The 14,225-nt window shown below is 36.6% G+C and overlaps 1 protein-coding gene across 3 annotated transcripts in view; it reads right to left on the bottom strand.

Annotated features, from left to right (window-relative positions):
- The window catches only part of TDRD5 (tudor domain containing 5), a 100,257-nt gene that overhangs the window by 12,225 nt on the left and 73,807 nt on the right, over positions 1 to 14,225 (bottom strand). For 2 of the 3 annotated variants that reach the window (XM_027768074.1, XM_027768078.1), the window contains exons 13-16: positions 13,545 to 13,703; positions 12,286 to 12,348; positions 7,246 to 7,428; positions 5,112 to 5,252 (exon numbers count right to left, since the gene is read on the bottom strand). In XM_027768074.1, coding sequence (XP_027623875.1) covers positions 5,112 to 5,252; positions 7,246 to 7,428; positions 12,286 to 12,348; positions 13,545 to 13,703 — 546 coding nt within the window. The remainder of the gene's footprint in view (positions 1 to 5,111; positions 5,253 to 7,245; positions 7,429 to 12,285; positions 12,349 to 13,544; positions 13,704 to 14,225) is intronic. The other variant, XM_027768079.1, reaches the window with a different exon arrangement.

Below are 14,225 nucleotides of genomic sequence, written 5' to 3'. Positions count from 1 at the left end.
AAGGAAAAGAAATGCTCAACATCATTAGCTCTCAGGCATGCACATGTCAAAAACTATAATGAGATACCTTTCATACCCACAAGTATAACTATAATAAAAAAAAAGACAGGTGTTCGTAAAGATGTAGAGAAACTGGAAACCTCTTACATTGCTCATGGGAATAAAAAAAAAAAATGGTCCAGCCACGTTAGAAAAGTGTATGGCCATTTCACCCAGTTTTTCAATTTTATTTCACTCTTAGTTATAGACCTGTGTAAAACTAGAACACGTTCCCACAAAAACGTGTACTTGAATGTTCTGGGCAGCAATATTCATGAAGGCGAAATTTAAAAGCAGCCCAAATTCCCATCAACTGATGAATGGATAAATAAAACGTGGGCCTAGCCATGGTAGCACAGAGGTAGAACAATGCTCTGCAATGCTCTGCAATGCTGTAACAGAAGCCACAGAGAATACGGAGGTCTGGGTCTCTGATAAACTTATACTCACAAGGCACATGCCCACCTGCGATCTTGCACTTGGCTAGAAAAGACTCGGGGGAAGAATCACGGTGTGAGACACTGTTGAAAGTGCTTGCCTTTGTTTCTCTGTTTCTCTCTCATGAAATACGTATTTGGTCTATCATACAATTCATCATCTTACATTCAGCCATAAAAAGGAATGAAGTACTGACAAATACTACATAAATGAACACTGAAAACATGCTAGGTGAAAGAAGTCAAACACAAAAGACCACATATTGAAGGACATTTATAAAAAAATGTCAAGAACAGACAAATCTGTGGAGACAAACCAATTAGCAGTCACCTAATGCTGAGGAACCAGGAAAGATGTGATTGCTAATGGGTATACGGTTTTTTAGAAGAGGAGGTGTTGAAAATATTCTAAAATAAATTGTAGTTAGGATACTACAAGTTCTGTGTATACTAAAAAACACTAAGTTGTACTTTTTCTTATTTACTTGTTTATTTGCCAGAGGGTGTATGTACTTGCCAGAGAGAGATAGTGAGACAGAGGGCAAGATGGAGAGAAAGAAAGCATGTCCAGTGGGGCAAGGTCATGCTGCAATCCTTCCCCTCTATTTCTTCATCCTTTCAGAACTCTGGGTGTACACACACACACACGATGCACCTGGTCTTTAAAGCTGTCGGGGCCAGGACTCAAACTGCGGTCAGCCCTGTGGGGTCCACTTCCCTTAATCACTCGACCACAGGATTGGCCTCTGAATTGTACATTTTAAATAGTGAATTAATAATGGTATATGATTAGATTTCAATATAGCTATTAATTTTAAATCTATATTTCTGTAGCAGACTGCTCTATATAATACAAAATGACTTCATCATTGCTGTCATACTCTATAGGACACATCACTCAGAAAATTCATCCTCTCCTAGTCTGCTTTTCAACAAGTCCAGTAGAGTCGAGTCCTTTTTTTTTCAATGTAATAACACGAAAGTAAAGTGGCCTAGTAGTGATGTTTCATGATTCACACAAATTGTTCTGCTATTCTCAAGATGCTCATATTTTTGAGAAACACAAAAACAAATGGATGTTATGCCAGTTACTACCTCCCACCAAAGACAGAAAAATAAATTTTCTTAAGAAGAAATATACCGTAAGAAGTTCACTATGACACAGTAAATCATTGTTTGCCATCTTAATACTCTTAATGCTCTTCATGGGATGTAAAGTAAGATTACGAAGCCAGTCCTACAGTGCTGTGTTACATGCTGTGTATTGGAAGCCAGATTCCACATGACCAACTGCAGTTTGAATCCAAGCTTCAGTGGCTTGAAAGTCATGCTGGGCGCATGTGCATGCATGCCCAAAATCCTGATGGGAAGGAGAAAAAGTGGAAAAGAATGGTAGCTTGACCATGTCCCATTGAGAGGCATTTTTTTTCTCTCCCTCTGGCAAACATACACACCACCTCTGGCAATGGAAAATAAATTTAAATAAAGAAATATTATAAAATTATATGTGGGGGACCAGCAGATGGCATAATGGTTATGTTGCTGGATTCCCATGCGTTCAACCATGGTGTGAATCCTGGACCCGGTGGCTTAAAATTCATCCCAGATACATGTACATGTATGGGTGTGGTTCTCTGGTAAACTTGTACTCACATGCCCCAAACCACAAGATGAGAATGGAGGAGAAAGGACTACAGTGTGGCCAGTCACCCCAGGGGGTGATTTCTCACTTTCTGTCTATCCCGGTGTACAAGTGCCCTATAGCAAAAAAACTCTCTAAAAATATAAACAAAATTATGTGAGAAAAATGTTTAAGAACTCATACCTCCCAATTTCAAGACTTACTGTTTTAACTGCAGAAGGCACATTTACTTACCAGTGAGAGACAGAAAAAGAGGGAGAGGGAAAAAGCATTCCCCCCCCCCCACCACCACCACCAGGGTAGAGACACAGTTATGCTGAAATCCCTTCTCCTCCATTTCTCCATCCTGTTGGGGTTCGGGGCAAGAATGCACATGTGGCCAGCATGTTTTATAAGCTGCCAGGGCCAGGATCTGAATGGCAGTTAGACATGTGGGATCCAGCTCCCTTACGCACTAGGCTAAGCCCAGCCCTTAAGATTTATGAAAAAGCTATCGTAATCAAGACAATGTGGTACTGATATATGAATAGGCATGTAAACAACAGAATTGAGAGTTTATTTATATAAACCCAAATACTTACGGTCATTTGATTTTAGATAAGGGTTCTAAGATAATTCATGCATAAGGAATAATTTTTTTTAACATACATGATTGGGACAATTGAATGTCCACATGGAAAAGAATGAAGTTGGGCCCTTGTTTCATCACACAATAATAAAAATTACCTAAAAAATGATCAAAGATTTAAATGTAGAAGCTAAAATTATAAAACTTTACAGAAGAAAACACAGGTATAAATCTTTATAATCTAGAACAAGGCAATGATTATAGATATGAAACCAAAAGCCCAAGCAATCAAAAGTAAACTAAATTGGATTCATAAAAAGCTTTTGTGCTACAAATAAAACTAACAAGAAAATGAGAAGACAATTTAACAGGATAGCAGAAAATTTTGAAAGTCATACATCTGATAAGGAACATATAATAGTTTATTACAAGTATGTAATAAAAAGATAACCCACTTAAAAATGTGCAATGGATCTCGACAGACATTTTGCCAAAGTAGATAAACAAATGGCCAGTAAGGAAAAGAAATGCTCAACATCATTAGCTCTCAGGCATGCACATGTCAAAAACTATAATGAGATACCTTTCATACCCACAAGTATAACTATAATAAAAAAAAAGACAGGTGTTCGTAAAGATGTAGAGAAACTGGAAACCTCTTACATTGCTCATGGGAATAAAAAAAAAAAATGGTCCAGCCACGTTAGAAAAGTGTATGGCCATTTCACCCAGTTTTTCAATTTTATTTCACTCTTAGTTATAGACCTGTGTAAAACTAGAACACGTTCCCACAAAAACGTGTACTTGAATGTTCTGGGCAGCAATATTCATGAAGGCGAAATTTAAAAGCAGCCCAAATTCCCATCAACTGATGAATGGATAAATAAAACGTGGGCCTAGCCATGGTAGCACAGAGGTAGAACAATGCTCTGCAATGCTCTGCAATGCTGTAACAGAAGCCACAGAGAATACGGAGGTCTGGGTCTCTGATAAACTTATACTCACAAGGCACATGCCCACCTGCGATCTTGCACTTGGCTAGAAAAGACTCGGGGGAAGAATCACGGTGTGAGACACTGTTGAAAGTGCTTGCCTTTGTTTCTCTGTTTCTCTCTCATGAAATACGTATTTGGTCTATCATACAATTCATCATCTTACATTCAGCCATAAAAAGGAATGAAGTACTGACAAATACTACATAAATGAACACTGAAAACATGCTAGGTGAAAGAAGTCAAACACAAAAGACCACATATTGAAGGACATTTATAAAAAAATGTCAAGAACAGACAAATCTGTGGAGACAAACCAATTAGCAGTCACCTAATGCTGAGGAACCAGGAAAGATGTGATTGCTAATGGGTATACGGTTTTTTAGAAGAGGAGGTGTTGAAAATATTCTAAAATAAATTGTAGTTAGGATACTACAAGTTCTGTGTATACTAAAAAACACTAAGTTGTACTTTTTCTTATTTACTTGTTTATTTGCCAGAGGGTGTATGTACTTGCCAGAGAGAGATAGTGAGACAGAGGGCAAGATGGAGAGAAAGAAAGCATGTCCAGTGGGGCAAGGTCATGCTGCAATCCTTCCCCTCTATTTCTTCATCCTTTCAGAACTCTGGGTGTACACACACACACACGATGCACCTGGTCTTTAAAGCTGTCGGGGCCAGGACTCAAACTGCGGTCAGCCCTGTGGGGTCCACTTCCCTTAATCACTCGACCACAGGATTGGCCTCTGAATTGTACATTTTAAATAGTGAATTAATAATGGTATATGATTAGATTTCAATATAGCTATTAATTTTAAATCTATATTTCTGTAGCAGACTGCTCTATATAATACAAAATGACTTCATCATTGCTGTCATACTCTATAGGACACATCACTCAGAAAATTCATCCTCTCCTAGTCTGCTTTTCAACAAGTCCAGTAGAGTCGAGTCCTTTTTTTTTCAATGTAATAACACGAAAGTAAAGTGGCCTAGTAGTGATGTTTCATGATTCACACAAATTGTTCTGCTATTCTCAAGATGCTCATATTTTTGAGAAACACAAAAACAAATGGATGTTATGCCAGTTACTACCTCCCACCAAAGTAACATAAAAGATGATACTGGTGTACATTATAGGACAGATGTAGAGCTTTAAATTAATGACTAAATTATAGGAAAATACCCATTTTCTCTATCTCTAACATTTTCTCTATTATTAACATCTTTTAATTCTAGGTTCAGGGTTTTCTTCTGAAAAGATGAATAACTATGTTAGACTAACTGAAATTAGTTTAAAAATCAACAAACATTTTAGATATATGTATCCTACCAACTGCTAAGGGAGGGATCACTAAGCAAAATTTTACTTTTTAAAAATGAAAGCACTTCCTCATGCACATCTGCCACAATAATGTTTATTATATGTTTACCATAGCAATCCTGGTTGTATCACTATTTTTTTCCTGGGCACCCAGTTCTTCTGGTTTTTGAACTTCTTGAATTCCATTCACAAGGCCTGAAGGTTGCCATGAATCATTCCCTGTATCTTTAGATGTAGAAAAACACCAATCCTGTAAAGGAAAAAACCTGCAACAATAAACTGAGACGCAGTGCCTCATCATCCAAAAATGAGAACAACTTGGGCAAGGTGAAGGCATGGAAACAACACATATTAAATCAGAAATGATGTTTATTAACTTTTCATATCGGTGTCTTTCCTTTTTGCTTTACTGGTGTATACCCAGTATCTTGAATGCTTCTGAACACAAGAATAGTTTTTACTTTTTTTTTTTGTAAGAGAGATTTGTTCTATAGGGCACATGTGCTCACTGGAGAGACAGAAAGAGACAGAGACACAGAAAGTGAGAAATCACCCCCCCTCCCAGGGGTGATGGCCACTCTGCAATCCCTTTTTCCCCACTCTCCTTTCAAAATCTTGGGCACACACATGCACCTGGCGTGTTTTAAGTTGCCAGGTCTGGGACTCAAACTGTTGGCAACTATGTGAGAGTCCAGTAACATAACCATGATGCCATCTGCTAGTCCTGAAACATATTTTATCTCATAAAAATAAATACAACTCTGGGACCAGCAAATGGCATCACAGTTACGTCACTGGACTCTCACATAGTCAACCGTGGTTTGAGTCCAAGATGCGATGTCTTAAAACTCACGCTGGGTATGTGTGTGTGCATACCCAAGATCCTGAGAGGAGAATGGAAGAGAAGGGATTGTGGCTTGGCCTCCCCCCCTGGGGGTGATTTCTTGCTTTCTGTCTCTCTCTGTCTCTACCGCAAGCACACGTGCCCTATAGCAAAAATCTCTCTCAAGAAATAAATGACTGCTGGGATTAATGACTGCTGGGATTTATAATCACTTCTCCAGTGCAGGGAATTTTCCTTTCTGTCTGTGGGAATTTCTGGAATCCCCTTTATCAGCCTTTGTCTCTTTCCCATAGTTGGTTAGTATCACTACACAAAGTGCTTGCTATCACTTAAGATGACATATTTCTATAGTAAATTTTTACTTTATTGTGCACTCATAGTAGCATTCAGAATAAATATAAAGGATTATGCCAGACTGGTATTATTGAGTTGCAGTGTGTCTTACTGCTTTCCGGTATTTATCTAATGTATGTTTTTTTGTATGGACAGAATTATATTATTCTACCAGAGTATTGCAACATAACTACTAAAAAACATACCCTATGGCACCACAACACACCACGAGATATCTGCCTTTTAGCTCCTCACTTATCAATCAATTCACTTGATGATCTAGTTGTAGGAACAAAACTGGGTCATTAAATGAGGAGGGCCTATATTTTCTTTCCTATTATTTTTCTGACTAGATGATTTCTTGTGATCATCTGGTATTTAAATGACACAAATACTAAGAGGGAACTTAATCTTAAAGTAGATAATTTTTGCTTCTTATAACCAGTAGAAAATATATTACAATTTAAATATATACTTAGCAAATTTTCTGAGTGTAGAAATACTGATGTTGGTGATGCAGTGGTAAAACATGAAATCAAGGCAATCCCACATGGGACTTCCCTTAACATACCAAAATAAGTGTGCCAATGATCAGGGGCTGGCTGAAGACTAAGGGTGGACTGCAGTGTTGGGAACTATTGGGGGGTGCTTTATCTCTCTTTTTCTATCTCTCTCTTGATCATGGAAGAGAGAAACTTTTCCAAAAAAGTTTGTAGAAAATAATACATAAGAGGTTATATCACAAAGCTAATGAAACAAAAATAGAGAAAAGTTTCTTTTCTCACAGATTCTAAGGCCTTGATTGGGACCAATGATAAATAAAAATGATGACTGAAAGGACAAGTATGCACAATAAGTCCCTAGTTTATTCTCCTTGCTACATCCTATGTCCCCTTACCTATCAAAACCATTTTTTGAAAAGAAAATAAAAAGTATTCTCTTGAATTATGGCCTGATAAATCCTTTTGAATACCAGGATGTATGGATTTCTTGAGACCTGGACAATTAAATTTAAATTTCCTTTTTTCAAGTACTCATTTGTTTTCTGTTTTTCCAAGGATCTAACCTTCTGTGGCATTTCTTTACATGACAGATACTGTTTCTTTTCACCAAGGCTTGAGGTAAATGGATGGGAGGCAGGATCACCTCCTTTTCTTATTTGTGCCTGGAGAGGTAACCAGTTCTCATCCCAAATATCATCACCTATGGTCACTGACTCCAGGCATGGCATTCCAGTGGGAATCTCATCCTAGAATGTATCAGAAAACAATGGAAAATTGTAATTTACAGTTCCTATATAACCACATTTTAAAATTTAGGTTTACAATTTTTCCCTTACTCCAGGTGAGGATGACAATTTTAATACACATTGTATTACTCTCCCTCCTGAAATACCACCAAAATAAAAATAAAGAGATTTAAAGTATAAACTTTATGATCAAAGAAAAAAGAGGAGAAAACACCATCTACATTCTGAATACAGGATAGCAAACGAGTGACTACTGAAGAGGAACTCCCAAGAAAGTGAAGTCCTGTCCTGTCCTGTCCTGTCTTTTCAGTGGAAAAAACTAAGAAGTGATCCAAATTTATACCAGAGATACCTTAAAAGCTCAGGAATTGGTACTCAAAAGTGTTTGGAGGTGATGGGGTAAAATGGGAATGAAACAAGAGTTAGAAAGTCTGTGTGAGAAGCATATCTCCAGATACTCTCTCCTCCAAGGATTCAGCAACTGCACCTCATTCACCTGCTAAAGACTGGAAGTTCTGAAGGGACAGAGGTGTGTTCTGAAAGGTAAAACTAAGGCTGGACCAAGCATGAGAAAAGTGAAGAATTAAATGAAGGTTTATATGAATATTGAGATCCCCAGACTTATTAATAGCAGGACAAAAATGAAAAGAAAGAATTGAAAGCAGAACCATAGAATTTATCCAGTATGAACAACAGGAAAAAAGACTGGGAAAACAAAAACAAGAAATAAAAGACAGAGCTTCAGGGAGTAATGGTACAATACCAAGATTTAACATTTCTGTCATTAATAAAGTTCCAGAAAAAGAAGGGGAAAAAATGTAGCACAAATAACTAGAAGAAATATGGCTTAAAATTCCCCAAATTTGGTGAAAAATATAAACCTACAGATTAAAAAATGTTAGCAAATCCCAAACAAGATAAAGTCAAAGAAATTCATGCCTACATAGATTATAATAAACCTGCTAAAAACTAAAGACAGAGAAACTATCTTGAATGTAGCCACAGAAAAGTAATATGTTACTTATAGAGAAAGAGAAACCATGAAGGCCAGAAGGAAGTGAAAAGAAATTTTTAGAGTGTTGAACGAAAAAAAACCTGGCAACCCAGATTTCTATATCCAGCAAAAAATATCTTTCAAGAATGAAGAAATAAATAAGTTCTCAATAAAGAAAAATGAGAAAACCCATCGTCAGCAGACTTGTTCTGAAAGAATTACTAAACAAAGTTCTTTGGACACAAAGGAGATGATACCAGAAGAAAACTTGTAATACAAGGAAAAGGAAGAGCAACAGAAATGAAATGGATATATATTATTCTCTCGACTTTTTAAGAATATGTTTGAAGGTGGACAAAAAAAGATATAATATACATTTTCAAAGTGTGTATTAATAGATGCATTACATAAGACAAGTATAGCAGAAAGAAAGCAGAAAAGGGTTGAAGACTTACGCAGTGGTAGGATATTAACATTCCACTCAAAGAAGCAAAATCTTGATTAACTGCATTGTAAAAAGCCAAGGATGCATATTATAATTACTAGAGCTGCCGCTAAGAAAAATTGTACAAATAAATATAATAAAAACAAAATAAATAAATTAAAATGGAATACCAAAACATATTCAAATAACCTAAAAGAAATCACCTAAAAGAAATCAGGAAGGGGGAAGCAGATCAATGAAAATCAGGGAAAACAAACAGAAAAAATAAAATGCTAGACCTAAAATAAAAATATATCAATAATCTCATTAAATGAACATAGCCTAATATACTAATTAAATTCAAATTGTTAGGGCCAGCAGGCGGAGCAGTAGTTAATGCACTGGACTCCTACATGGCCAACTGTAGTTTGAGTCTTGGATCCGACAGCCTGAAACTCACACTGGGCATGTGTGTATGAATGCCTAAAATCTCTAGAAGAGAATGGAGGATAAGGGGTTGCAGCGTGGCCATCTCCTCTGGGGGGCTGATTTCTTGCTTTCTGCCTCTCTCTCTCTGGTGAGCACATGTGCCCTATAGCAAAAATCTCTCTCTCAAAAAAAGAATAAAGTAGAAGGAATAATCCTTCAAAACTACAATAATCAAGATAGTATGGTATTAATGAAAGAACAGAACCACAGATCAATGGAGCTTAATAGTCCCTACAAAAAGTCTCTTAGAAATACATACAACTGATTTTTGTTAAGGCTTCAAAAGGCAATTCAATGGAGATAGACTTTTCAACAATGGTAAAAACTGGAAATCCCAATGCAACAAAATAAGCCCAGGCTTAGATTTAGACCTTACACCTTATGCTAAAATTAACTCAATAACTCTTGAAACTGGAAAAACTACATATTTTTTTTAAAGTTGATATATTGGAGTTTCTGAAAATCAGAAACTTTTACTCTATGAAAGACACTATTAAAATAAGAAAAAGACAAACTATAAGAGTATATCTGGGAGAATGTATTTGAAAACCACATTTTTCCAAGGACTAGTATCTAGCAAATATAAAGAACTCTCAAAAATCAACAGTAAAGGGGCCAGCAGGTGGCATGGTGGTTAAGGCACTGGACTCCCACATGGCTGACCTCAGTTCGATTGCCAGAGCCAGCAGACAAAATCATGCCAGGTGTGTGTGTGTGTGCGTGTTCATGCCCAAAATTCCAAGAGGAGAATGGAGAATGGACTGCAGCGTTTCTCCCTTCCCCCTGAGGATGCCTTCTCATTACCCCCCTCTCTATTTCTCTGTCTCTCTAGCTAGAGAGTGCACATTCCCTAAGGCAAAAACCTAGAACAAACAAAAACTCAATGGTAGGACAATAACTAAAAATAAATGGGCAAAAATCTTGAATAGACATTTCACTAAGAAGCATATATGGATGGCAAGTAAGCAAATGAAAAGATGTCTGACATCATTAATCATTAGTGAGATACAAATTAAAATCATGCTGTGGAGGTCCAGGAGGTGGTGTGTTGGTTAGGATGATGGCTGATCATGGTTCGAGTCCTGGACCTGGCAGCTTGTTTTCTTGCTTTCGTTCTCTCTCTCTCTCTCTCTGGTGAACACAGGAGCCACGTAGAAAATTGAAAAGTATTAATAATAATTAATAAAAGTAAATAATTCTTAAAAAATTATGCTGTGATACTACTACATACCTACTAGAATGGCTAAAATAAAAATTACTGACAATGACAAATGCTGACAAGGATATGGAACTGGAATGCGCACACAGCTAGTGGGAAAGCAGTTTGACATACACTTATTACATGACCCAACAGTCCTGCTCCTAGAAATTTACCCTAGATAAATGAAGCTTATACTGCTACAACAACTTTTAAATAAATATTTATGACAACTCTATTCATAATTTCCCCAAACTGGAAATAATTCCAATGTTCTTCAATGATAGATAAATGGATATACAAACTGTGGTGTATCTGTACAATAAAATTCTACTCAGCAATAAAAAGGAACAAACTATTGATAAATGCAAAAACTTGAATACATCTCAAAGGTACTGTGCTTAGTGAAAGAAGTCAGTCTCATGAGGTTACTATATCATTCCACTTATATGATAGTCCTGAAAAAGGTAAAATTAGAATAATGGAAAATGGGGTGAGGAATGTCAGAAGATTGTGATTACAAAGGGGGTAGCACAAGAGGGTATATTAGGTAATAGAGCTGTTCTGTACCCTGACTAGGGTATTGGTCACAGAAATCTATACAAGTATTAAAACAAACACACAAGGGACCAGCAGTTAGCGTAATGGCTGCGGTTCGAGTCCCAGATCCAGTGGCTTAAACTCCTGCTGGGAGCATGTGCTGCGTGCCCAAGATCCCGAGAGGAGAATGGAGGAGAAGGGACTACAGCGTGGCCGTCCCCCCCAGGGGGTAATTTCTCGCTTTCTGTCTCTCTGTCTCTCTCTGTCTGTCTGGCAAGCGCATGTGCCCTATAGCAAAAACCTCTCCAAAACAAACAAACAAACAAACAAACAAACACACACACAAAAGGAAAGTTAGTTTTATTGTATGTTAATTTAAAAAGAATTAAGTATGAACATAAAAGAAATAAAAGTTATACAAGAAAGGATGTCATGGCATTCTATTTGGCCTAGCCAGGTATTGCCACTACATAGCTATAATGACATAAATACCAAATGGTGATCTACAGGAAAGTTTGACATACTACGTTACTGGGTGGTCATAAAAGTCGTGACACATTTTTTGCCTAGAAAAACACGTCATGACTTTCCCATCAACCTAATAATTAGTAAGGGATGAAACAGAAAGGTTATGTTTGTGTGTGGTGGATATTAAGGGTTGAAAAACAAACCTCAACTTTCATAATAGGAAGTCCCCAGATAACTTAAAATGGAAAAATAATAGTAAATAAGGCCATAGGCTTGTTATTTAAATTAATAGAGGTAAGTTCCAGAAGCAGCAGCTAAAAGAGATGAAAATTATTGTTCTGGGAAATAGGAAATGTAGAAAGAGTTATGGGGGACTCCAGCCTAGGTATATATAATCATTTGATTAAAATAAAAAATATGTCCTCCAAAACAGGTATAAGCATATTTCCTGATGGGTTTTTCCTCATACTGTTTCTCAATACTAGTTATAATCACTGTATAATTCTTAAAGAGCTCCCAAAACATGGGATAGTAATTAACACATAAAGGCCTGAAAATGTTTTTCAGGCTAATGTTGCTACAACTTCAGTCTTATAACTGCTGAAGACAGAATCTGTAATTCACCTGTGAGACACTGTAATGACGCTGAAAGTGGGGCTTACAGAGCTATTTTATTTCAGTGCTTTCACTTATGAGTTAATTATATTAATTACGTTTTTAAAAAACTATCTTTCCTTTTCCTACCTCATTTTCTTCCTTCGGATCTTTCAGCTCTGGGATGGGCCACTTTGTATCTTCTTCATAATTCTGCATGTAGGATTTCAAAGAACTGAATTCAGAATCCTTTAATGGCTCCTTAGATTCAGATTTAAGGTGACTTAAAGATTTTTCATCATTAATATCTTGCTAGTAGTTATGAAAGAGAAATTGTTTTATTTTCTATATTAGTGCTATTTCCAAAATCTACATACCTATAAACTGGGAGGAATTTTTCATTATGATGCAAACACTACATTATTTTCTAACATTATATATGACCCTAGGTCTCTTACCATTCTGCTGAATTAATTCAGATCAACAAACATTTATTGGGCACATATTATTGAACATCTACAGAATAGCTCTGTAGATAAAAAAATGAATGCAAGAGGTTAAAGCTGTAAAGGAGCTCAAAAATAGAGTGGAAAGAGACATACAATCAGATAAGCATCATGCATTGTTCTAGGTAGAGCCATCGCAGAAATATGACCAAAATATTAGGGAGGAGGATGTCTAAAACGATGCAATGAAGGAGGTAACACAAACTGTTAGAATATTTAAAAGATGAGTAGGAATTGGCAAGGGAATAGGCAAACAGAGGTAGGTATATGTGTCTGTAAGTGTAGCACATGAGAGAAACACTGAGTTCCTACCATGTGTTTCACTTTCTTTTCATCTGTAATGAAGATATGGGGACCAGCAGATAGCATAATAGTTATGTCACCGGACTCCCACATGTCTAATTGAGGCTCGAGTCCCGGACCTGGAGACTTCAAACTCGTGCTGGGCATGTGTGCATGCATGCCCAAAATCCCAAAAGGAAAATGGAGAAGAAGGGATTAAAGTGTGGCCATCCCCACTGGGGGGTGATTTCTCGCTTTCTATCTCTCTGTCTCTCTCTGTCTGTCTGGCGAACACACGCGCCCTATTGCAAAAAAAAAAAACAACAGGTGGCATGTTGGTTCAGGTGCTGGACTCCCACATGGCCAACCATGTGATTCAAGTCTTGGACTTAATGGCTTGCTTTCTTATTTTCCTTCTCTCTCTCTGTCTTTGTCTCTGTGGTGAGTGTACATGCCTTATGGCAAGATTTAAAATAACAGTAACAAATAAAATTATATAAATAATTCTTTAAAAAAAATTTACAAACTTTCCTAAATTTGGAAAAACCTGTTTCTTCATCTAAAATGAGGATTATTATGGTAATAAAAATAATTATAATATTATTTGCCAAAACCTCTTACCGGGGTAAGTAATTCACTCTCTTTTGATGGTGGACTTATTTTTCGGTCTTCATTAAAATAGTGTTGCTGGGAAGGATAATTCAGCTCTGTTAAGACAATGTCCTCTGGCCCTTCACTGGATTTAGTGTATAAAGCTAAAGGGTTGAGTTCTCTGAAACCCTTGGATTAAAAACAAAAACAAAACAGGAAGAGTTTATTAACATGATCAAGAGAGAAAAAGATGAAAAAAAAAGTTTCATAATTTTCAAGTGTTGCAGAAGTATATTATCTTTTTTTCCATTTCAAAATGAGTTTTTCTTTTGATTATGTGCTATCATATATTCATGGTTTCCCTTTGTCCTTTACTGATTGCTCTTTTTTTCTTTTTAAATTAAATTTTTTACATGAAATTACTGTACATCCTTACAGTGTACATAATGATTTTTCCCAGCATAAATATATTTCATATTAGTCTAGTCCAAGACATTACCATATATTACCATCAACAGGTACCTTTTCATTTTTTAAAAACAAGATATTTAAAACATAACCAGGTAATACTGCCATTTTTTTCCCCTCTGTGTCATTTTCCTTTGTGTGGGTGTGGGCAGTACTGGAGTGGCTGTGGAAAGTATACTATCTTTTAAAATTTAACAGCTAAAGTTTCTCCATATTGACAGTCTCATCTAGATACAAAATTTA

The sequence above is a fragment of the Tupaia chinensis genome, unplaced genomic scaffold (assembly GCF_000334495.1).
Source record: "Tupaia chinensis unplaced genomic scaffold, TupChi_1.0 Scaffold000074_1, whole genome shotgun sequence".
NCBI lineage: Eukaryota > Metazoa > Chordata > Mammalia > Scandentia > Tupaiidae > Tupaia > Tupaia belangeri.
Note: the sequence above shows the minus strand (reverse complement) of the source record. Positions and strands in the feature narration are given on the sequence as shown.